The sequence below is a fragment of the Haliotis rubra genome, unplaced genomic scaffold (genome assembly GCF_003918875.1).
Source record: "Haliotis rubra isolate DU_JTF1 unplaced genomic scaffold, ASM391887v1 Scf397, whole genome shotgun sequence".
Lineage (NCBI taxonomy): Eukaryota > Metazoa > Mollusca > Gastropoda > Lepetellida > Haliotidae > Haliotis > Haliotis rubra.
In genome coordinates, this window is record NW_025767076.1 from 240,603 (window position 1) to 267,382 (window position 26,780).

General features: G+C 42.2%; 1 protein-coding gene across 1 annotated transcript; it reads right to left on the bottom strand.

Moving 5' to 3' along the window:
- Positions 1–755: 755 nt before the first annotated feature.
- Positions 756–26,177, bottom strand: LOC124286975 (kinesin-like protein KIF22). Its single transcript, XM_046723433.1, is given in 16 exon segments — positions 756–2,360; positions 2,761–2,820; positions 3,650–3,774; positions 8,870–8,965; positions 9,355–9,501; positions 9,830–10,107; positions 11,656–11,800; positions 15,477–15,627; positions 15,946–15,990; positions 16,443–16,518; positions 23,047–23,220; positions 24,223–24,368; positions 24,870–25,042; positions 25,247–25,374; positions 26,034–26,131; positions 26,133–26,177. Coding segments are annotated over 16 exon segments (1,914 nt in total). The 3' UTR covers positions 756–2,333.
- Positions 26,178–26,780: the final 603 nt, after the last annotated feature.

Below are 26,780 nucleotides of genomic sequence, written 5' to 3' on the forward strand. Positions count from 1 at the left end.
ATGTGTTTTCTTGTGTGTTGAATATGTCTCAAATATTGATTAACATCTAACGTGTATTTTTTTCATAAAGTTTTTGTTGAGATATGTAAAACTGCATGATACCCATAGAAAGGCTTAAATCAGCTATCGTATTTAATGTCTCAAAATATATAGGTAGCATGGCAACCCGAAGATCGACGGGACTGGATATTATTATTGGTAAATTGTTACTTCCCCAGTTTAATTCCCCTGAAGGATTATCTTATCTATATCCCCCAGCCGAACCCCAACCATCGTCTGCGACACCCGACCTGGTTTTGCTTTTGAGGTGGACGCACACACACCCAGCCCCATGTCTGTTTGATTTATAGTGGTAGTGAGACTCCATGGTAGCTACACCCTTAAGAGTTTCACAAGTAAAAATATTATTTTGTACATCAGCTATCATTTCTAATGATGCTAAGTCTAATTTCAAAATGGGCATTCAAAAAGTGTCCTTTGTAATACAATATCATTGCACACTAATTTGTATAAAGCCAAGGTCTGTTCCAAATAAGTCGACCGAGACTGTAGTTAGCCCGATCTTAATTTAACAGATATTTCACACTGACACATTAACTACATAAATTGTGGATCTAAATGTGAAAAAAGAGTTTTATTCTATTTTTGACAGTTCTTGTTTCATGACCTTAATTATGAGTGTCAACCAGGATAATAAGTCTCAGGGTGACTTGGCCTGGTATATCACATGAGGGAAAGACATCTAAACACTTTAAGAAGATGAAATATGTTTATTTCATGAGCTATTGCACAAGTGGAAGCAATGAATGATCTGATGTAATTGAGATACAAACTACTGTGGAATGAACACAATACAAGAACTATTTGCCATTTGTAGCTTTAGAAAGATCAACCAGAGATGTAGAAAATATGTTCACTATCATGCTATCTAAATAAATGGTTTGAATTTTTATGACGGGGGAGGTAATAACTGAAACATTTCATCAAATATACTGAATATGCCATATGTACTAATCCAGTTTGTTGTCACTGTTCACTGTCAGGTAGGACAACCAGTAACTACAACTGGAAGTAGGTTTGTTGACCCCCTGTGAAGTTCAGTGTGAAATAAGATTCCTCAGATCAGTAGCTGTAATGCATTCCTCCATTATTAAGCAATTCCTTGAAGTATATATAATAGTACTAAACAAATCTCATTTCATAGTTTGTGTATACACAGTGTTTCTGTGGTTCACATACAGGATACAGCGCCACAGTCACCCACTACTGTCACTGCTGCACAGTGAGGAGAACATCTGCATCACACAACTCCATGTGACCTGTCCGTCATTTTCTCAGATAGCCAATTAGACCAGTGCTACCTAAAACAGACCTGTGCTACAAGTCTACAATATATCAGAGGGTCTTTGAATACATTTTTAAAGTAATAAATGAGGTAAATGAGAAAGGTTTCATTTTTCCACTCAAAGGAACACCTTGCCTTGACTCAATTGTGATGTAAACTGTCCAGAGGACCAGGACATTACTTGAAGTACATTGATGGCTTTCACTGATGCATGAAGTGCTGTGTATTTGGCACAATGTTACATACACATGGCTGTGTAAATGAACACCCCTGCATCCAAAGTACAGTTAACCAAGACACAGGATATTTGCACAGTTTCTTGATTTGTCAGCGTGACAACAGATTGTTTGCACTGTTCATAAGAATCTTTTGAATTAAATCTCCAACATGTTAAAGTAAGAAGTATGACGCAGTTGCTGTTGATTCCACAGACATCTGGCTTGTACGCTGTCTACAGCCACAGTGATCACACGATGACAAGTACTTGTTGGTATGAAGTGAACTGACACTTTCCTGGAGTTGTAGAAAGTCATTAACAGGTTGATGAATACATGGTTGTGTAAGCTACACATCAGTTTAGGAACGCCTGCAGGAACCAACCATCACAAGATGTCACACAAGCACAGTCAGAAGGTGTCCGTAGTCAAGATGTGAGCTAACACTGTTCAGTTGTGTGCATCCAGTCCCAGGTACAGCTGCCTCAGGCTACCACACAAGCACAGTCAGAAGGTGTCCGTAGTCAAGATGTGAGCTAACACTGTTCAGTTGTGTGCATCCAGTCCCAGGTACAGCTGCCTCAGGCTACCACACAAGCACAGTCAGAAGGTGTCCGTAGTCAAGGTGTGAGCTAACACTGTTCAGTTGTGTGCATCCAGTCCCAGGTACAGCTGCCTCAGGCTACCAGCATGAGCAGATTGGTTCCACAGAGTCCTTGTGTGAACGACTTAAATACAGTCCAGGACAAATATCTGCAACAGTGTCAGTTTCTCTACACAGCCAAGCTCACCATGTTGCTCTGAAAGGAGGAAATGCAAGCACTGAAAAACATGAACACAAATTCACTGTAAAACAGGATTTAGCTTCAATATCTTAAGTGCCCAGTTCTAATGATGCTATCAGTGACTTATGTAAATCTAAAACTCCCACTTGTGGTGATTAGGGCAATCATGCTCGGCTTGACTGATATACAAATTTGGATAAGCAAGCAAACAGATTGTGTTTTCCTAAAATACATATTGAGTTTTGTTCCCTTGTCTCCACTTCAACAACAATACCAGCCACACTGGAAACCTTCAATTGAAGAGCTTTCTATTGAAGTACTTATAAGTGTGTCAAACAGGCAGACCAGGAAGAAACCTGCTTGACCTGATAACACAAACTGAAACCTAAGTTAGATATCTACTGCAAATACCTACATGCAACAGATTCTGTATATATTTCTCTGTAAAGCCAGGAATACTTCTTAAGTCTTGAATCTGAAATGAAAGCAACATTTACAAACAGTTGTTTGAAAAGAATAATTTGTACTCTAAAAATACTTTATTGTTTTATCTAAACTGACATGTGCCAGATGTATGTTATTTGATATTCTATCATAACAGCATAATGATGCTTGATTCTAACTGGTTGGTCTATCATAATCAGGTGGATTTATTATTAATAAATCTCACTGATTAGCAGAAACCTAACTGCCAAGTAAGAATATGCTTTTGTGTTCAGTTTCAAATCTCAAATTTAAGTGAATCAATTTCATGTAAAAGCTCTTTTTAAAACACTGTCTGCTTATCTGCTAACTGATCGTGCAGGTTATAGTTTTGGAGTGCATATCTTTTTTTATGTACACTAAGCTGGTTCATAGCAAGGATATTCTATTGGGGATGTAGTCAATGACTCTGACATAGACAGCGAAACACTTAAAGACAAGAGAGTCTAAACAATCAGAAAAAATACATCTGTATCATGTGTGCTTGAATGAAAGACTGTTAGTGTTTACGTCAGTTCAAAAGTACACTCTCATGAAAAGCACATGAACATAAACATGCATCATTCATACATTAATGACCACCACATGTCCAGTAGAAGTGTTATCATGTTAATCCCTATTAGAATAATCATATGGCAAATCTTAGCCCACAATCTAGAACCACAACTTAGCACTGTGAAGAGTGGCACCAAAGATGACTGCCATCCTTGCCACCTTTCTTCAGTTGATAATGAAAACAATGCTTGAGGCATGTATAACTAAGCCTGTTGGCTTACATGTCACTACAGATGTCCCCCAACACTGATCCTCTCATGTCTCACCTGGGAGAAGACACCATGCAACTCGCGCCATTCGAAGATGAGCCGTGCCCTCTTGTTGCCCACAGTGTGGAGCTGCTGGAGTTCCTTCACTGATGAGGAGTTGAGAACATGTAGGAAGTCACCATCTGTAGGAACAACCATAGTGGGGGATACATACAGTAGTACCATATATTGAGGGATACATACAGTAGTACCATATAGTGGGAATACATACAGTAGTACCATATAGTGGGGATACATACAGTAGTACCATATAGTGGGGGATACATACACATACAGTAGTACCATATAGTGGGGATACATACAGTAGTACCATATAGTGGCGGATACATACACATACAGTAGTACCATATAGTGTCGGATACAAACAGATACATTTGTACCATATAGTGGGGATACATACAGATACAGTAGTACCATATAGTGGGGGATACATACACATACAGTAGTACCATATAGTGGTGGATACCACACAGTAGTACCATATAGTGGCGGATACATACAGATACATTAGTACCATATAGTGGGGATACATACAGATACAGTAGTACCATATAGTAGTACCATATAGTGGGGATACATACAGATACAGTAGTACCATATAGTGGGGGATACATACACATACAGATACAGTAGTAGTACCATATAGTGGGGGATACATACACATACAGTAGTGCCATATAGTGGGGGATACATACAGATACAGTAGTGCCATATAGTGGGGGATACATACACATACAGTAGTACCATATAGTGGGGGATACATACAGATACAGTAGTACCATATAGTGGGGGATACATACAGATACAGTAGTACCATATAGTGGGGGATATACATACAGTAGTACCATATAGTGGGGATACATACAGTAGTACCATATAGTGGGGGATACATACAGATACAATAGTGCCATATAGTGGTGGATACAGACAGATACAGTAGTATCATATAGTGGGGAATACATACAGATACAATAGTACCATATAGTGGTGGATACAGACAGATATAGTAGTACCATATAGTAGGGGATACAGACAGATATAGTAGTACTATAAAGTAGGGGATACATACACATACAGTACTACCATATAGTGGGGGATACATACAGTAGTACCATATAGTGGGGATACATACAGTAGTACCATATAGTGGTGGATACAAACAGATACAGTAGTATCATATAATGGGGATACATACACATACAGTAGTACCATATAGTGGGGATACATACAGTAGTACCATATAGTGATGGATACAAACAGATACAGTAGTATCATGTAGTGGGGATACATATAGTAGTATCATATAGTGGTGGATACAAACAGATACAGTAGTATCATATAGTGGGGATACATACAGTAGTACCGTATAGTGGGGATACATACAGTAGTACCATATAGTGGGGATACATACAGTAGTACCATATAGTGGTGGATACAAACAGATACAGTAGTACCATATAGTGGGGGATACATACAGTTGTACCATATAGTGGGGGACACATACAGATACAGTAGTACCATATAGTGCAGTGTTCAGCGAATAGTGTCTGACCCTCTGACAAATCCGGCAGATTCGCCAATGGTCAGATAGAAGTCTACAACCCACCAGCCCCAGTGTCCGACTGTATATTTCACAATGACTTTGACTGAAGTTGTTATATTTGACATGTGACACTTGTTTGCTGTTTATTTTATCTTAATTTTTCTTATGTTTGTAAATAATTTCAATGCCAGCTATAAGAAATGTTTAATCTGAAATGTGTGTTTAATTTTATTCCATGGGTCCTGTGAATTTTCAATGGGTCAGACAGACATCTTAAACTTACAGGACCCAATGTCCTGTTACTTTGAAACACCATTCGTGAACACTGATAGTGGGGGATGCATACAGTAGTACCATATAGTGGGGGATACATACAGTAGTACCATATAGTGGGGAATACAAACATACAGTAATACCATATAGTGGGGAATACATACACATACAGTAGTGCCATATAGTGGGGATACATACAGATACAGTGGTACCGTATAGTTGGGGATACATACAGATACAGTGGTGGATACCATATATTGGTGGGGATACATACCAGTAGTACCATATAGTGGTGGATACATACAGTAGTATCATATAGTGGGATACATACAGATACAGTAGTACCATATAGGGGATACATACAGATACAGTAGTACAGTAGTGGGGATACATACATATAGTGGGGATACATACAGATACAGTACCATATAGTGGGGGATACATACAGATACAGTAGTACCATATAGTGGGGGATACATACAGACAGTAGTACCATATAGTGGGGATACATACAGATACAGTAGTACCATATAGTGGGGATACATACAGATACAGTGAGTATATATAGTGGTGGATACATACAGATACAGTAGTACCATATAGTGGGGATACATACAGTAGTACCATATAGTATACATACAGTAGTACCATATAGTGGGGATACATACACAGATACAGTAGTACCATATAGTGGGGATACATACAGTAGTACCATATAGTGGTGGATACAAACATAGTAGTAGTATAGTGGGGATACCAGTAGTACATATAGTGGGGATACATACAGTAGTACAGTATATATATGGGGGATACAGTACCATACATGGAGGCACCATACAGTAGTGGGGATATAGTGGTACCATATAGGGGGATACAAACAGATACAGTAGTATCATACATAGTGGGGATACATACAGTAGTACCAGTAGTGGGGATACATACAGTAGTACCATATAGTGGGGGATACATACATACAGTAGTACCATATAGTGGGGGATACATACAGTAGTGATGGATACCATATAATATAGTGGGGATACATACAGTAGTATCATATAGTGGGGATACAAACAGATACAGTAGTACAGTAGTACACATATAGTGGTACATATATACAGTGGTATACATATAATACACATACAGATACAGTAGTACCATAGTGGGGAGTCATACAGTAGTATCATATAGTGGGGATACATACAGTAGTACCATATAGTGGGGATACATACAGTAGTACCATATAGTGGTGGATACAAACAGATACAGTAGTACCATATAGTGGGGATACATACAGTAGTACCATATAGTGGGGGATACATACAGATACAGTAGTACCATATAGTGGGGGATACATACAGATACAGTAGTACCATATAGTGGGGGATACATACAGATACAGTAGTACCATATAGTGGGGATACATACAGTAGTACCATATAGTGGGGATACATACAGATACAGTAGTACCATATAGTTGGGGATACATACAGATACAGTAGTACCATATAGTGGGGGATACATACACATACAGTAGTACCATATAGTGGGGGATACATACAGTAGTACCATATAGTGGGGATACATACAGATACAGTAGTACCATATAGTGGGGATACATACAGATACAGTAGTACCATATAGTGGGGATACATACAGATACAGTAGTACCAGTGGGGATACATACAGTGGGGATAGTAGTACCATATAGTGGGGGATACATACAGATACAGTAGTACCATATAGTGGGGATACATACATACAGTAGTACCATATAGTGGTGGATACAAACAGATACAGTATAGGGGGGATACATACAGTAGTACCATATAGTGGGGATACATACAGTAGTACCACATAGTGGGGATACATACATATAGTGATATATACATGGGATACAGTACAGTAGTACATATAGTGGGGATACATACAGATACAGTAGTACCATATAGTGGTGGATACAAACAGATACAGTAGTACCATATAGTGGGGATACATACAGTAGTAGTAGTACATATAGTGGGATACATACAGATACATACATCATATAGTGGGATACATACACATACAGTAGTACCATATAGTGGGGATACATACAGATACAGTAGTACCATATAGTTGGGGATACATACACATACAGTAGTACCATATAGTGGGGGATACATACAGATACAGTAGTACCATATAGTGGGGGATACATACAGATACAGTAGTACCATATAGTGGGGGATACATATACAGTAGTACCATATAGTGGTGGATACATACAGTAGTACCATATAGTGGGGATACATACAGATACAGTAGTACCATATAGTGGGGGATACATACAGATACAGTAGTACCATATAGTGGGGATACATACAGATACAGTAGTACCATATAGTGGGGGATACATACAGATACAGTAGTACCATATAGTGGTGGATACATACAGATACAGTAGTACCATATAGTGGGGGATACATACAGATAGAGTAGTACAGATACAGTGGATACAAACAGATACAGTAGTATCATATAGTGGGGATACATACACATACAGTAGTACCATATAGTGGGGATACATACAGTAGTATCATATAGTGGTGGATACAACAGTAGTAGATATAGTGGGGTACCATATATAGTGGGGATACATACAGTAGTAGTACCATATAGTGGGGATACATACAGTAGTACCATATAGTTAGGGGGATACATACAGTAGTACCATATAGTGGGGATACATACAGTACAGTAGTACCATATAGTAGTGGGAAACATACAGATACAGTAGTACCAGATACAGTAGTTAGTTGGGGATACATACACATACAGTAGTACCATATATTGGGATACATACACATACAGTAGTACCATATAGTGGGGGATACATACAGTAGTACCATATAGTGGGGGAATACATACAGTAGTACCATATAGTGGGGATACATACAGTAGTACCATATAGTGGTGGATACATACAGATACAGTAGTGCCATATAGTGGTGGATACATACACATACAGTAGTACCATATAGTGGTGGATACAAACATACATTTGTACCATATAGTGGGGAATACATACAGATAGAGTAGTACCATAAAGTGGGGAATACATACAGATACAGTAGTACCATATAGTGGGGATACATACAGTAGTACCATATAGTGGGGGATACATAATACAGTAGTACCATATAGTGGGGATACATACAGATACAGTAGTGCCATATAGTGGTGGATACATACAGATACAGTAGTACCATATAGTGGGGGATACAAACAGTTACAGTATTATCATAGACACACAATCAACTAGGTCATTCATTGTCACCGCATAATCCTCATTTTATACAGTTCTTATTACAAAGATTGGGTACAGTGTAACTTATAAGGATAAAGATGAAAGCTGTGCCTACTGTGTTTACGCTGTGCCTCTGAGCTGAGTAGGTGTGCTGGCCCCTTGTTTTCAGCCAGTCTCTCCAAAGCTTTGGTCTCAGCTTCATCATCCTCTTCTGTAAGAAATAATTAACAGCGAGGTCAAAATAAATTCCCTCATCCCAACTATACCCAAATACAGACTCAAGTGGACAAAAACAAATCTCAAAAAGGAATGTGGATGAGGGGAGATATTTTAAATGCTGACACAATTACAGCACAGTATTCCTTGTGATACAGGCTTGACTGGTGACTTATGACCAAACTCTAAAGGAAATCTGTGGATCATTATTAGGATTAAGATACAGTCTTTGTTAAGCACTGAATCATGGCAGCTGTGTATAGTGAATTGTGATACAAGTTATGGATGTCCAGCCAAACCTACACCTGAACAATTCACCCCCCTCTCTGACCTGAATAGTGGCCCTGCTCCCATTGTTCAGATCAATCATGTATTGAAGCCTACCAAATATGTTCCTCTTGGACCCAGTTGACTTGAAGCCTTTCTTGAAGAGCTTGGGTGGATCAATAAATAGAGGACTGCAGGTGATGCCATCATCTTTCACAGACTTCTTCTTTACCACTTTTGTCTTGTGTTGCTGGTTCGTTGTGTCTACAAGTCAGTATGAGATCATCAGGGTTTTGGAAGAACAAATGTTGTCATTTCAAGTCAATCAAATCCTCTTGATTCCCACCCAACCAGTAATGAGGCCGTTTAGTTGCCAGTTACAAAACACAAAAAAATCTGACTGAATTTTTCTAAAAATCAATATTTTATGAAAATAAGGACATGTAAAAATAACTTTTGTTTATTTAAAACTTTTACTTGACTTTACTCAGAACAACAATCACTGACCTCAGTCAGTCAGTATGTTTGATTGGAACATAAAACTGTTATGAGTTGGGGAAATCAGACATGTTTCAGAGCAAACAACACCAACCTCTCATTGGTCTCCTTTCTGTTCCCTTTTTCCCTTTCTCATCATTTGATGTACAGTCTGATGCCTTGCTTGTCTTTGTTGACTGTCCCAACTGTTTGAGTTGATCTTGGAAGACTGAAAGTTGTTTGTGGATGGTTTCCATGGAGACAGGTTCCCCATGTGAGGTTTTGGCAGTTTGTGCTGCCACCTGTTGGATGTGGTTCAGGATATTTTGCTCCATCTCCTGAAGTCGACTGTTGACCGTCTGCTCCAGGTTCTTCTGTCGCCTCATCAATGGACTGTTGGTTCAAATATCACCAGTCTTACCACACATGACTTATATTAACGTGATTAACTGGACAGTAAGCTTTACACATGAAAGTGACCACACTGTTTGCAACCAAAAGTGGACTGTGTCTCTGAAACTACTGCTACCCAGACTGCAAGGACTGTGTCCGGGACATTACTGCTACCCAGACTGCATGGACTGTGTCCGGGACACTACTGCTACTCAGACTGCACGGACTGTGTCCGGGACATTACTGCTACCCAGACTGCACGGACTGTGTCCGGGACATTACTGCTACCCAGACTGCATGGACTGTGTCCGGGACATTACTGCTACCCAGACTGCATGGACTGTGTCCGGGACATTACTGCTACCCAGACTGCATGGACTGTGTCCAAGACACTACTGCTACCCAGACTGCATGGACTGTGTCCCAGACACTACTGCTACCCAGACTGCATGGACTGTGTCCGGCACATTACTGCTACCCAGACTGCATGGACTGTGTCCGGGACATTACTGCTACCCAGACTGCATGGACTGTCCCAGACACTACTGCTACCCAGACTGCATGGACTGTGTCCGGGACATTACTGCTACCCAGACTGCACGGACTGTCCAAGACACTACTGCTACCCAGACTGCATGGACTGTGTCCGGGACACTACTGCTACTCAGACTGCATGGACTGTGTCTCTGACACTACTGCTACCCAGACTGCATGGACTGTGTCCGGGACACTACTGCTACCCAGACTGCATGGACTGTGTCCGGGACACTACTGCTACCCAGACTGCATGGACTGTGTCCGGGACACTACTGCTACTCAGACTGCATGGACTGTCCCAGACATTACTGCTACCCAGACTGCATGGACTGTGTCCGGGACACTACTGCTACTCAGACTGCATGGACTGTGTCCAGGACACTACTGCTACTCAGACTGCATGGACTGTGTCCGGGACACTACTGCTACCCAGACTGCATGGACTGTGTCCGGGACACTTCTGCTACCCAGACTGCATGGACTGTGTCCGGGACACTACTGCTACCCAGACTGCATGGACTGTGTCCAGGACACTACTGCTACCCAGACTGCATGGACTGTGTCCGGGACACTACTGCTACCCACTGCATGGACTACCCAGACTGCATGGACTGTGTCCGGGACACTCTGGCTACCCAGACTGCATGGACAGTCCCAGACACTACGGCTACCCAGACTGCATGGACTGTGTCCGGGACATTACTGCTACCCAGACTGCATGGACTATGTCCGGGACACTACTGCTACCCAGACTGCACGGACTGTGTCCGGGACATTACTGCTACCCAGACTGCATGGACTGTGTCCGGGACATTACTGCTACCCAGACTGCATGGACTGTGTCCGGGACACTACTGCTACCCAGACTGCATGGACTGTGTCCGGGACATTACTGCTACCCAGACTGCATGGACTGTGTCTCTGACACTACTGCTACCCAGACTGCATGGACTGTGTCCGGGACATTACTGCTACCCAGACTGCATGGACTGTGTCCGGGACACTACTGACCTGAGGAGGGGAGCAGGGTCACTGGAGACTGGGGCCTCGGCACTCACGGGGGGAGATGATGACAGTTTGGCCTTTTTACCAACTGTGTGTAGGGGTGCTGAGTTACTCCTCTTCAGTTTCGACTGATGACTTACGGCTGACACAACTAGAATTCATAGGGACATGAATATGAGCACCAAAGAAATAATTTATGAAAGTAACATACAAAAAACAGCATCACTTTTTATTAAAGGTCACATGCAACGTAAAACAACACTTTGCAGATCCTGATACCTTTCGGTGTGGACTTACAGTAACAAATTATCAAAAATGATAATTCAACTTATAAAGTTGAAAAATAACGCGATGAAAAAACCCCCACGAAATTGGAGTTCAAACGATTCACTACGAGCTGGGGTGAAAGTGGTTTCCACAGCTGTGCTGCACTGCTATCATGGCGCATGCGCAGTGATTAGGTTCACACAGCTTGAAGTGGGGATTCCCGGATTATATAAGGTCGTGAGGAGTAGTCTAATCTTGGTTGTGTACACTAGTGTTGGGAATTGGCTGAAATATCACAATTGATAATTGCTTCATTACCAACGAACAATCATCGAAAAAAATTGGTTAGCGTCATTTTTCAGATTTTCCTATCCAGGTTGTTATTGCAAATATGTATTACATGATGCAACTTGCTACTTTAAAGTGATGACAAATATATCATGAACATAAACTTCCTGGAGTCTTAGAGAAATATTCAGTCATGACTTTTCAGTTAGTGAAGTGAGTTTTCTAAGAATTAAACAAGTTTTCAGGCCCTGCCAACTTCGAAGATATGTTCCATCGTAAAGTGTTTCAAAGACTAAAACAGTAGTTCCAAAATTGTTTATGTTATGGTATGGACATTGGCATTAATTGTTACGGTAGTGACACAATAACGGTAGTGACATTTTTATTAATAGCCAGTTTTGTATGTTTACTTTAAAAGATAATTTGATTAAATTGTCAGTCAGATATTTCAGAATGTTTGAAGAATATGTAATAGGCAAAAGATTTACTTACGGATGTCCCTGTCATGTAAAAAACAGGTAAAGACTGCATGTTACGGCAGTGACATTGTGACGGTATATAATGTCACTACCGTCACGGCCCTATCACAGCCGTGTTCTTCTTTGTCACAGCCGTTACACTACCCTGTCCCTAATGTAACAACAAATTCATACTTATATGCTTATTGATTTTATTCATTTGATACAAAAGTTTTATGTTAAATAAGATTCCAAAACATTTGTTATCTTTGAATTGAAAATTTAGATACAAACAACATTAAATTAGAAAAATGTCACTGCGGTCACAATATCTGTCCTTGCCGTAACAAAACCCATGGGAACGGCAGTGACCGTAACGGTAGTGACAGCCACTAACAATATCAGTTTTAAAACAATAACTGGTCCCCAAAGTTTACTGAGCATCTGTCTTCAAATGATTTCCCCTACTGTCTAAGGTACTTGGCATTGTTTGGCTTCACAAAATTAACTGGTTTCAGTGGTAACCACCGTAACGGTAAGGACATACAAAAATCTCAGATATCATTTTGTACACACATTTTTTGCGATAAAATTCAGAAAAATGAATTTTTTGTGTCAGTGTTTGACAGCCATGTTTCCTCGGTGCCATTGCTTGCAAATATGAAGTAGAATCAGAAGACAGTAGAAATATTTGCACACTACATATAACGAGTCCTGCCCACTAGTGAAGAGGCTAACTTACAATGAAATATGTGTTAATTTACTGTTTGCTATGCATGAATTACAGTTTTATTGAAGTTAATATGTTCTTGTTGCTGCTTTGTGTAATAATAGAAAATATAATCCCTTTGTTTAAATTTTACAGCTTACCTTTTGTGCAGTAGGTTATACACTTGGTTCAGTAGAAAAACAAATGATTCACTCATTCTATTGCTTCCTGATACTCTTATTATTCTGGGGAGTATGTCCCAATGTCATTTCCTCCTACCTGAAACTGAACTTGCCATGGTTTTTAGGACGCTTTCCAATTATCAGGGGCAATCCCATGGTTTAACTGGATTCACTATAACTCTGTCTTCACTCAATAACTAAGTTATTAATATATAAATAAGGCTCAACACATACATGTACTTTGTATGTTATTTGCTGTGGATAAAGTTGTTACTTTTTGATCCATTATGTATCTCAGGACCCTAAGTATGTTTTTGAGATTTGAAAATATACAGCGTAATAAAATCCCTGCAGCCCCTATTGTTTGGCAGATCCCTTACTCATGACATGGTAAGTGGGGATACTCTACAGGGAGAATTACAATTTCCACAACAGTCCTGGCCTGGCTTTGTACAAGCACAACATTTCCAAAGCATTGTTTGGATTCTTGGCCAGCAAATGTCCCCAGCCCCTCATACTTCTCCAATGATCAAGCTCAATTGGGGATCAGTCTGATGCATTCAGTCTTTGATTTGCCTGGTCTTTTGTCAATAATGGTATCTGTTAAAATGCTGACTGATGCATTATAACATTCACTTTCTCTAAGATCACAAGCAACAAAAACCAAACATAATTAAACATAATTATCACATATTCATGACATATAATATACATTGCTGATTATGAAAAAAACCCAAATAAACAAAATTATAAGCGTACAATCGCAAACCAAAAGTGCAATATTTTGTGCTTGGGTTTACTTCCCTCGAAACGAAGCACCCGAGATACCGAACCCAGTCAGAGCAGGAGGGTGTGCACTTAAGTGTAATGAAGACTTTTATTGCCTGGTTCATTTGTCGATACGCTCAGGGCTCTTTGTGTGTATGAGTCATTCTCAAAATTGGTGCATATTTATGTTATATGTTTGTACCTGACAAACTTGAGTCAAAATCAGTAATATTTTTAAGGCAACCAACTTATTTTAGTTTATTCTACACTTTACAGTAACAAATTAGGGAAAAAAAAAAATTTCTATATTTATTTTAACCCCCAACACCACCCAATTTTCATGTGTCACAACTCCACTGGCCGATGTGTAATTTGATTTTTTTGGTCTTTTTCATGTTTTTCAAAAGAAATAATTGAACATATCATAATTAATGATGTTACAGCTGCATGCCTGGTGGGGTTTAACCTTTTCTGAATGGAACATTATTTTGTTAAAAAAGGTCAAACTTTGTCACAAGGTTTGATGTCACTCCCGTAACATCATCCCAAAAATTGCAATAATGATTACTCCCTGTTATCAGTGTTTAGATCGTATAGAGATGAGGTGAGGTGAGGTGAAATTGAGTTTAACGTCGTGCTTGAGAATATTTCGCTCATATGAAAACGTGCATGCGTGTGTATGTGTATGTGCGGCTGCTTGTACTAGCCCAGACTTAAGCTGGTTTTATAGTGCCAGCCCACTGAGATACCATGCCGCAGTGAAGCATGAATACCCCACTCAGACACATTATACTGACTCCGAGCCGACCAGTCCTAGTACCCATTAATGCCGAACGCCAGGCAGGGACCAGCAAGTACCATATTTTAACGTCGTTTGGTATGACGCGGTCGGGGATCGAACCCGCGACCTTCCGCTCTCCGGGCTCTAACCACTGCACCACGGAGGCGGTCTTATAGAGATGATGTATATTGGAAGTGATATTAGTCTGTTTGAGGTCACCTTTTTACTACCTGCACAGTGTAGTCTGCTCAGTGAGAAATTGCACCCTGTGCTATGATGCTGGGTTTAATACTTACCCTTCTCATCACAGGCTAGGATAGTATACTCTCCCTCGGAATGCACAAAGAAAAGAGTAACAAAATAGGATATCTCACCTGGAGCTTCCTTGACGCACACAGTGTTGGTGTTGACAATCTTCTTGCTCTTACTGGCAAAGTTGAGGGTACAGTAAGTGTCGTAGTAGTAGTGCTCCTCAGGAGCAATGTTGGTGATCATGATGGAATGACAAGACCCTCCGATGGAATCCTACATACACAAGCACACTCATAATGACACTGACAAGTCAGTAGGATAATACTAGCAACAGCGGAAAAATATTCATGTGATGGTCATGTTGGTTGAATGCTGATTGTGGTACTCTGTGCATTGCTTTCAGTAGAACTGACTGACGTAGTTAAGTTGGGACAGACCAGGAAAGCTTGCTTCATGCAGCCATAAATTACTTGATAACATTTAGTCAACATATATGACAAACAAAAAGTCATAAATTTTCATTATAATGAAAACAAAGTAATTTTTTATTTCATAAAGATATTTGTAACCGTGCTAATTCATACAGCCTACCTGCAACAGTCGAGTCAGCTTGCTGTTTCTGTAGGGAATTCTTGGCTGGAAAACAAACAACTGGTTATGAACAACTACAAAAATATGATGATGAACTACACTTTATTGAAAGCTGGTAACTGACAATCAAGGCTGGGGGTGCGTTCAGGTGTGATGTTTTCCTGTTCTTGGTGTTTCAACTACCATTCGGAAATGAGAAGAGATAGAAGTCAGTATGAGACAGGATGAGGTGAAATTATTGTATTTATTAAGCATGGCATGATAGTTTATACCTTTTATTAGGTACTGACCTACCATATGTATTATTGCTGGTTGTGACATTTGAGGTAATCAGTCCAACAGAGAACACATAATGGATCACCAAAGTTCGAAAATATAGCCACAAACCTGAAGCCTGGGTCTAGTAGAATTTCTTTAAGCTTTCTGCTCAGAAACTTGGCAGTACATGATATTTGGCTATTAGACTGAGTGCTGGCTACAGATTGCTATTATCTTACCAGACCACAGTTGATGGCATCTACCACCTCTCCAAGAGAAAACAGAGACTTGTTGATGGCACCACTCTCTTTCAGTCTGAAAGTCAAACAATCAACCCAATGGTCAGGGGATCAGCATTTCATTTCCATGAAATATTTCATAAGTTATACAATAATTCCCATTTATACAAGTGACTGACTGACTGAGTTTAGTTTTACGCCGCTTTTAGCAATATTCCAGCAACATCACAGGGGGGGACACCAGAAATGGGCTTCACACATTGTGCCCATGTGGGGAATCGAACCCGGGGCTTCGGCGTGACGAGCCAACGCTTTAACCACTAGGCTACCCCACGGCCCCCCCATTTATACAAGATATTACCAGTGTACCAGTTAAATGAACACAAACGTTGAACATGGATATATATGTGATATTACTCTCTGCGAAGCAACAATCAGAGTTTGAAAGTTGGGTGTGGCCTTCATCCCACCTCACCTATAGTTCAGTGTGACCCCATAATGACAGAGGATCATGGGAGGAAGTGAACCCAGTGATACAGGTCACAGCTGTTTGCAATAAGAACAGGTCAGGAAGGCATATCAGGGTGTAATTTCGCTATTTGCAACCTGCACTGGCACATGTTCAAAATGGCTGATGCAGGTAACCTTTAGTAACAGGTAACAATAAATCCTCCAACATCTTATAGCTGTCATCATGTGTTTTGATTGGTGGTGACTGGAAGTAATGTGTTTCTCTCCACATGACTTGTTACAGCATTAACATTTGTGTACTGATACTGCTACGTAGCAGTAATCATATAACTGAGATTTATAAATAAAGGTATTGCAAAATTCGAACAAACCTGTAGAGGTTTCAGATTCTTTGAAAAGGGTCCTCCTTGGGGTACTTATATGCATTAAAATGTCCATTTTAAATTCCTACGACATAAATAAAATATTTACAAAACAAACAACTTGTTTCTGTCTTGTGAGACCACCCCTACAGGACCCCTGGGCTCCAACAGCCAAGAGCAGGTAACTCTAAGCGTGAACCTCGTACCTCACTTTTCATGCTGAACGAACGCAGACAGAATGAGGGGAGGTGGGCGGTCCTCCCCTAAGGAGGACTCTTTTAAAAGAATCAGAAACCTCTACAGGTTTGTTCAAATCTTTTTCAAAAGAGATCCTCCTTGGGGTACTTATCTGCATAAGACAGACTCCCATGGACATAGAGTCGGGAGTGGTATTCTGTCTGGCATACAATACCCTTCACAAAGTGGAATTCCCCAATCGACTGAGAGAGTGAAAAACACACTTACCCTGTCACCTGACCACTGCTGTCAATCAGGCAGGGGCGTGGTTAGGGTGAGGGACAATAGATGCCAAGCTTAATAGCCTGATAGGCTGAGAGCATATAAAGAAATCGCACCCCCAACCAATGAAATTTGGATGTGGGTCATAACTGACATGTCACCTAACCCCACTATAAACCCAGGAAGCTATGCATACTGAAGGTGAATAGAAAGGGAATGTTAAAAGGAATCGTAAAAACGAATCAGGTAAACCATCACGATAGAACTATAAAAACCTTCCAGTAGCAAATGCAATGGAAGGCGAGAAAGCTCAATCGGCAAGAGAGTCTCAACCCTGCCCACTGGAGAGAACCACACGACCAAACTGAGCACGCTCTCTGGAGTGCTTATCGAGTTGGTAATGTCGAATAAACGTATTCGGACGGCTCCAAATAGCTGCCGAGCAGATCTCCTCAATGGGCAGGGCTGCAGCATAAGCTTTAGATGTGGCTACTGCCCTAACCGAGTGAGCTTTCAACCCTTCTGGGGGAGTTAATCCTTTATGTACATAGCCCATACAAATGGCAGAGACAAGCCACCTAGAAATGGCTTGCCTGTTCGCTGTAAGACCAGCCTTGCCACCGCCATAACAGCAGAACAGCTGTTTATCCTTACGGATAGACGCTGTTCGTTTGATATAAGACTTGAGAGTCTTACGGACATCTAAGATGTGAGCACGTCGAAGAGAGGTACCGTACGATAGAGTCTGCAGTAAAGCAGGAAGCTCAATAGGCGCCGTTATGTGAAAGGAGCCGACAATCTTAGTCTGGCAGGCGAATGCTAACTCTGTCTTTATGAAAAACACCGACCCTCCTGCCAGACGTTACCACCACAAGAAAAGCTGCCTTCCAACTTAACAGTTGGAGTGAAAGAGACGATAGATCGTAAAAGAGAGGAACAGACATCCAATCAAGAACGATTGACAAGTCCCACGGGGGACTAATGCGCCGGACAGTCGGACGCTAAGAAGAGCTGCACCAGAGGGTGTTGACCTAAGACAACACCGTCGGTAGGTGTGTGGAAAGCTGATATAGCCGTAGAGTAACCACGAATGGTGGACGCGGCTCGACCGGCATCCAGACGTGATTGCAAAACATCCAACACTTCGCCTAGAGTCAAAGAAAAGGGATCAAGAATCACCCTGTTTCCACACCAGCGCGCATTACAGGCCCATCTATCCTCGTATTGAATGTTTGTCGAATCCCTCCGCGAAGCCAGAATTGTGTCTGCAACTGATGCAGAGATTCCGCTCCCCTGGAGGCGATTCCTGACAGGGGCCACTGAATCCCCACACCCACTGAATCCTGGGATTGGGGTGTGGCGCTCCTTTCTGGGATAGTAGATCCGGTTGAAAGGGTAATAGTACAGGAGGCTGAGCCAGAAACCTGAAGATTACCGGAAGCCAGCGTTGAGCTGACCAAAGAGGTGCAAGCAGCACAAGTAGGCGCGCTGGTTGGGTGGTTAGCTGCGAGAGGACCCTGGGAATCAGCGGCATAGGTGGGAACGCCCACAGAACCCTGTCCGTCCAGAGGCGATGGCTCTCGGATCCGGTATCCGGGAGCAAAACAACGGTATTTGATTCGTCGCTCAAGAGGCAAACAGATCCACCTGGAACGACCCGAACAACTGGGAGATAATCCCGAATATCCCCCAATCGAGCATCCACCCGTGGGGGACCAGGATACGTTGTGAGACTGAGAGAGCATTCGCACAGGAACGTTGTCCACCCCCGGGAGATAGACAGGCATCACCTGAATGTTGAACCGATCGCACTAGAGCAGAAACTGCCACGCCTCCTGAAGGAGAGTCGGTGACACCGTACCGCCTTGCTTGAGAATATAGGTCATCGCTGTTTGGTTGTCCATTTCTAGACGAACCACCCGGCTTCGAACCTGATCCACGAAGTGTTCGAACATCAACCGGACCGCTCTCAATTCTAGTACATTTATGTTGAGGTTCACCTTGTTCTCCGACCAAAGGCCCGATACTGTGAGGTCGCCTAAGACACCTTCCCGTGAGGGAGACGTCCGTTTGAATTGAGACCGACGAGTCGGAAACTCCAAAGGGAGCCCTCTGGATAAGTTCCCGGGCGTCTGTCCACCACCTGAGATGAGGTAATAACCACTCCGGAGTCGCGAGAATCATCTCGTAACTCTCCGAATGGGACCACAGTTGAGCTAATGCTTGCTGAATCGGTCGCATTGTCAACCTCGCACGCCAAACTACGTCCACTGTTGCTGCCATGCTGCCCAGCAATCGATGCCACACTCGTGCTGGTAGCATGGGGGATGCGAGGAACTGTCGGTCCAGGCGGTCGGGAGACAGGGAGACTAAACCTCTCCTGGTCTCGAACCGCGCCCCACAGAAAAATCAGATCCTGTGTTGGAACAAGCTCTGGTTTCTTGAGATTGATAACCCACCCCAGCTTGGTGAGAATGTTCATCACGGAAAGTGTCGCATCTTGGCTCAAGTGAGTGGCAAGCGCGCTCTGAGTAACCAGTCGTCCAAGTACGGGTGGCAACACCGACCCTGTGCCCTGGCGACTTGCGCTGGAATCAACATAAGTGTGGTGAACACCCTTGGTGCCGTGGAGATGCCGAAGGGGAGCACACGAAACTGATAGCACTTCCCGTCAAATGAAAACCGAAGGTATTGACGAAAGTCGGGGTGCATTGGAACATGGAGGTACGCGTCTTTGAGGTCGATTGACATGAGCCAATCGCATGCCTCTACAGATGACATCACTGAACGCAGTGTCTCCATCTTGAAAGACGGTACCTCGATCATCTTTTTCTGACCTTTTAGATTTAGTATAGGCCTAAACCCTCCATCCTTCTTGGTGACTAGGAAATAAGTCGAGTAATAACCAACTTCTTCCTGCCCAGCCGGGACCACCTCGATGGCTGCCTTGTCCAGTAATGACTGGACCTCGGCACGGAGTATCTCCGCCTTCTCCTGAGAAGATGGCACTGGCGTGCGACGAATTCCGGAGAGGGCGGAAGGACCATGTGTCCACTGAGGCATGTGACCATCCCTGAGTGTGGACAGGACGCAGGGATTTGAGGTGACTTTTTCCCATTCCTGCAGAAATAGGGAAAGTCGGCCGCCTGCCCTTGCCTTTGCCACGGCGAGACTGGAGTGGCGCCGACCACTTATGAGTCTCTTTCCCCGACACGGGAGAATAAGCTGAGGCTAGAACCGGGGGCCTAGCACGAAAGCTGGAAGGCTGTTCCAATAAGGGTTTAGAATCCTTAAACGTGGATACAGCTTCCGCGGCCTCCCGAACAACCATAATAGCGCCAAGGAACATTGTGGAACCCAACTTAAATGGTAAGGCAACTAGGGCTTGTTGTGTGGCGGGAGAATAACGGGCTACTGAAAGCCACAAGCGCCTAAGTCCCATAACTGCGCTCATCATCTGACAAGCGCAACTCATGATGGAGTCCCGCGCCAGATGGGAGTGCACTTCGGTAAGTTGCCGAGCCAATATGTGAGATGATGCCTCATCCTCACCCTGGCCAATGTCGATAAGCTGTCTCTGCAGCGCCAACAAATATGCCGAGTGAATAACCACTCGGAGTTGTTGGCCTTCATTATGGAACTGTTCTTCGAACGTCCGATAAGCGGCCTTAAGGGCTTGACTTGGCACCAAAGGGAGGCAGACCTTGCCTAGCAGGAGGGGTTGAATAACCTCACTGATAAGCAAGGGTAAAATGCGAAGGCGATTCTCGGCAACCCTGCTCGGAGCGAATGCTTCCCGGGAAGCCTGAACTCCAAGGGGTTGGGACTGTCCGAGGGTATAAATACCTGTGGCAGGACAGTTGCGATGCGATCTCACACCTGCCGCAGTGACGACCCGAGGGAGAAAGAAACATCTCCCGGCGCCAACGCTTTAACCACTAGGCTACCCAACCGCCCCCGGTAGCCGGAGACACCGTAACAGGTGCCGACTGTCTGATAGCCGGAGCCAAAGCCATAAGAGGAGCAGAAGCCGTATGGCCAGTAACCAGTAACTGATCCGAGCCAGGGATAGATCCCGGGCCGGTGACAGAACCAGAGGGAGGCCCGAACCCGGCACTGAGGCTCGGGTCGGTACTACACCCAGGGGTTGGACCCGCCCCAAAACTAGTGCTCGGATTGGGACCACCCCCCACAGATGCACCGGTGCCATCCCCGCCACCCGATTTGGCCCCGATCTCCAGCCGGAGACAGACACCGCATCAGATATGAGGGACTTAACTGAAGACATCTGCTGCTGTAATAAATTTAAAGGATATATGCTGTATACGGGACTCCAGTGCTCGCCCAACCATCCGCTTGGGCGGAAAGGGAGAGAGTGACAAGTAAGGCTGGTCACATGACTGTTTGCGCGGGAAAAGGGAGGTGACTTGTGGGTGGGTGTACTTTTATGTCCGCTATAGGGAACTACAATGGATTCAAGTGTTCCACTAACATTCGCATAGAGGCTTCTTACCAAAGGAGATAACCTGGTAACAGAGGCATGCAATGTTGTACAGTTTCAGTGTAGAGGTCAGTGTTGCAATCGGTTTTTCAACCGGCAACAGCAGAAGTAGCAGAAAACAGTGTACACAGATAAAACACAGAATAAAAGTTTGCTGTGTTGGAACCGTGGGAGTTTTTAATCGATACAGACATTAGCAGCGGTGACAAGGCTATAGCAAAGAGCCGGGACTGTGAGAACAATTGCACAAATATTATGTATAAAATAGACGCACGGGCGATATTGAATATAATAAAACAATACACTAGACTAGCGAATACAAAGTATAACACTAGACTACCCGTATACACAATAAAAAAAGTGCAAATACTGAACAACCTAGCTACACGTGGCGCTAAACATGCGCACAAGGGCTAATCATTGAAAAACATGACTCACCTATTCTGACTGAAAAGAAAAGTGTGAGACATGCTAAATAAAAGATGAAAGTACCACCTACTGAACCATAAAGGAAAGTAGGCCCTACAGACAGCTACAAATTGGTACTGAAAAATATTTGAATGTACTTGTTATGAAAATTGTGAAACAAGTATGTATGTTACCCTTTTAGAACCAGTGACATTTCTTTATGGTGCAGCCAAAATTTTGATGGTGCAGCCAAACCTATGAGCCAGGTTGCACTCGGTGCAGGTTAAAAAAACCCGAAATATACGTGATGCCACATAGTGACAACATGATGAGACAACATGATGAGACCTCGCCTTGGTTCTAATGACTGCTATGAGGCCAGAGATCCTAATGTAGAACTAACCTAATGCCCTTGTTGCCTGTCCTCCGATTGTCCTCCGACCCTGCGAGGTCAATGAGATAGATCTTGCCCTGGTATTCCTTGTAGGGGGCACACAGCTGAGTCTTCCGAACCTTCAACATCAGGATACTGTGGCTGCGACTTGACCTGTCATTGAGCTTAGTGGCTGCAACAGTCCTGAAAACAGTTACAAAGACAAGGATAAGTGACGGGGAAATTAAAACAAAAGATGATTTAGGCAATACAATATGAAGAAGGTGAAAGACAATAGGACTATAGGTCACAAATATAACAACTCTGTCATGACAGCTAGCATCAACATGTTTTACCAGATTGACCCTGTATACACTGAGGCAGTAACCCTGAACATGCACTAGCTCGTATACAAATATCCATGCATGCTTTCCAAAGGTATGACACAGTGGTCACTGGTGGCACATGGCCTCTTGGCTTGTCAGCACACGCACAGCTGTTCCTTCATGCAGTTCTAATGGGTGAAAACCCAATCTCACACACTAAAGGCGAACTCACACAGGTCGGCCCGTCGAATCGATATGCCCAATTCGACTCAGTCGTATCGTCTGAGTGATTAATCGAATTCAACAAACAGTACAAATCTGCCACTTTAACCTACATTGATTGTGTCACGAGCATGTACAACCTGTTGTAGTTATTCGGCAAGATCAGCCAATCAGATTGCGTTTTGGTGTCACATGGTAAATATTTGTGTACAAGCGCAAAACATAGGTGGCTTCGTCTGCTTCAAAACCACGCCTCAGTTTTTCACAGGAGGAAACGGAGCATTTTGTTGCTGATGATCTGAGTCACGAAACACTATGGAATATTACAAGCAGGGATTATTCCAAAAGACTGACTGACTGAGTTTAGTTTTACGTCGCTTTTAGCAATATTCCAGCAATATCACGGCGGGGGACACCAGAAATGGGCTTAACACATTGTGCCCATGAGGGGAATCGAACCCGGATCCTCGGCGTGACGAGCCAACGCTTTAACCACTAGGCTACCCCACCGCCCCTATTCCAAAAGAGAAAAGAGGAATGCTGTGCTAACGGCGATCAGCTTGGTTACAATGTGCCGACCTGTCTGAGTCGCACTTAACATGATATCGAAACACATACAACATACTACACATACTCTTTATCATACATGAAGATTTACCTGTTATTTGAAGCTGGACCAAACAGATTCTTGAATTCATCGAAATTCTTTATTGTCTTCTCAGCGAGGCCAGCAACAAAGATATTATGATTTCCGTCCTCTCTTATTGGGAGGTCACAGTTTCTTGGTTCCAGCAGGTCTTGAACCTATGTCAATTATTACTGTTGTATTACTGTATTTGTTTAGCATGGATCGATACATTTTCTGAATTTCATTACTTATTTTAACAACCCAAGAAAGGATTGAAATAGGGTGGGGTGTTGGCAGATTACTTGTGCATCTTACAAATAAAAGTCTCATGCTGGACCCCAGACAGGTTAAAAAGGATTTTCTGGCATATTTTTGTAAATGTGCATCCAATAGGACTCTACTATCAAAGCAATAACATTAATGCTAAGTTTACATGTATGAAAGGTGCTTTCTTTGTGTCTGTCGTTATATTTTTTCATTTTCAGGGTGATTACAGTTTATATTATCCCAAGATGAATTCAGACAATTTGAATGTCCAATTTTTTCACTATTGCCTGTCACAAAATGTTCATTAATAGCTGACCTTGGACAAACATCAAATTGTTAGTCCTTCACACAGCCCACCTCTACTTCTCCTCTCCAAAAGCCAAGACATCACACACAAACAATACCATTACCTTTTCATTATAAATCTCCAGATATGAGAAGGCCACCTCAAACTTGTGTGAATGGGGTTGTACTTGTACACCTATGTCCTTGGTCTTCCTATCAATTGTCTGGAAGAGACCGTTGATAACTCTCGGGATAACACCAGGATCTGCTGGCGACCCAAGCATTGTGTGGGTCTTACCTGAAACATACAAACCCTCTGCTGTCTCACCATTGAAGTTTACCAGCAGCTACGGATAGCATAAAATACTGAAAGTATCAAGAACCTATATTAGGTTCACAATATCAAGAAACACAATATGCAAACCCCCACCAGCTTAGGGCAAGAGTGGTTAAAGACCATTGCACTAATTTGCAGTATGTGTTACTGATCAAATTGAGTTACCTGCCCCTGTTGGACCATATGCAAATATGGAAACATTCTCCCCCTCTAAGCTGCGGTGGAGTAGATTCTTTATACATTCATTGTAGATAAGCTGTTGGGAGCTGGATGAATCGTAAACACTGGAGAAACTGGAAACAAAATCACCATAAACATGATAAAGATAATCTGGGAGGCCAGATAATACTTACAGGAAAGGACATTAATCATGGTAATAACATTCACAAATGATAAACTTCACCAATCAGATTATTTGGAATACTCGTTAATACTACTTAAAGTTTAGCTAAAACCTATTCCAATCAAATATCATGATTGTGGTTTTTGACATGCCCATATCCTCCCTCAAGAATGTAAACATTCCCAAATTGGAACAAATCCCAGATCATGTTATTCAACTAGAGTTATGGTATTCACTGTTAAATATCACTGACAGTGAGTAAGACCAGTAAAGTGCAAGAAGCTTTTACTTTTATGTTTAGTGATTCATTATTCCATTGTATTTAATGTGATGACATTTTATGAATAGTTAAAATACCTTATAAATGTCTGAAAATAAGTACTGAATCATATATTCACAATTTTGAACAAAACAGTGATTTCTGCCAAATTTGCCCGCTTGATTGGTGCCTAAAACAAAGTCAAACTATAAGAAAAGGAGCATATATATGCCAATAAATGTTTCAATGTTCCCTTCACCATACTTTAGCACAGATGAAGAACCAGAAGCGATCTCCAGCACCCACCCTATTTATGAGAGCTGATAGAGAGTTGAGGCAGTAGAACTTACTCATATTTGATGTTCTCGTTGATGTTTCTATGGTTGAATATTTCCACTGAGTCTGTACCTGCACTCACACATATCTTAGCATCTTCTTTTAAAGATGGTCCGAACACGTATCACAACTTTCACTTTGGTCTGTTTCTTGTCCATGATTTTTCTGGAAAGTAAATTTACAATATTCCACTGATTATTCCAGTGATTTAGTGATATAAATAATCGGTACACATGCATTATACCGGATACCTGCCTGCCATAATTAATTAGGTCACGTGATGCGAACGCGGAAATATGAAAAAATATAAAACTGAGATGAAAATAACCCTAACCTAACCCTGCTAGGTATCCGGTATAATGCAATCTAGTCAAATAATCAATGGTCCCTATCAAGCCTATGAAGAAGACCACACATCACCAGACTTGGAATTTTATTCATCTTTTAATCCTCCTTCCCAATATATTATGAGCTAGACTCAAAAAAGCAGATGGAAGAGCAGGAAAAGTTTAATGTTTTGTTCTGAAACAGTTTATTGGTCAAAATCTAACAAACATGATCTAGATATAAGCTGATCAGTCTGCTGATAGTGATAATGCCAAACACTGCAAAATGCTGCATGAACCGACATTTATGTAGCATATGGTATGCGTATGCCATCCAAAAATATAAAAACTTAGGGTTAGGTTAGGATGGCGAACATATCCTATAGTGGCTCCGAAATGTCCACTGATAACCGTTCCTCCCAAACAGCATGTTAG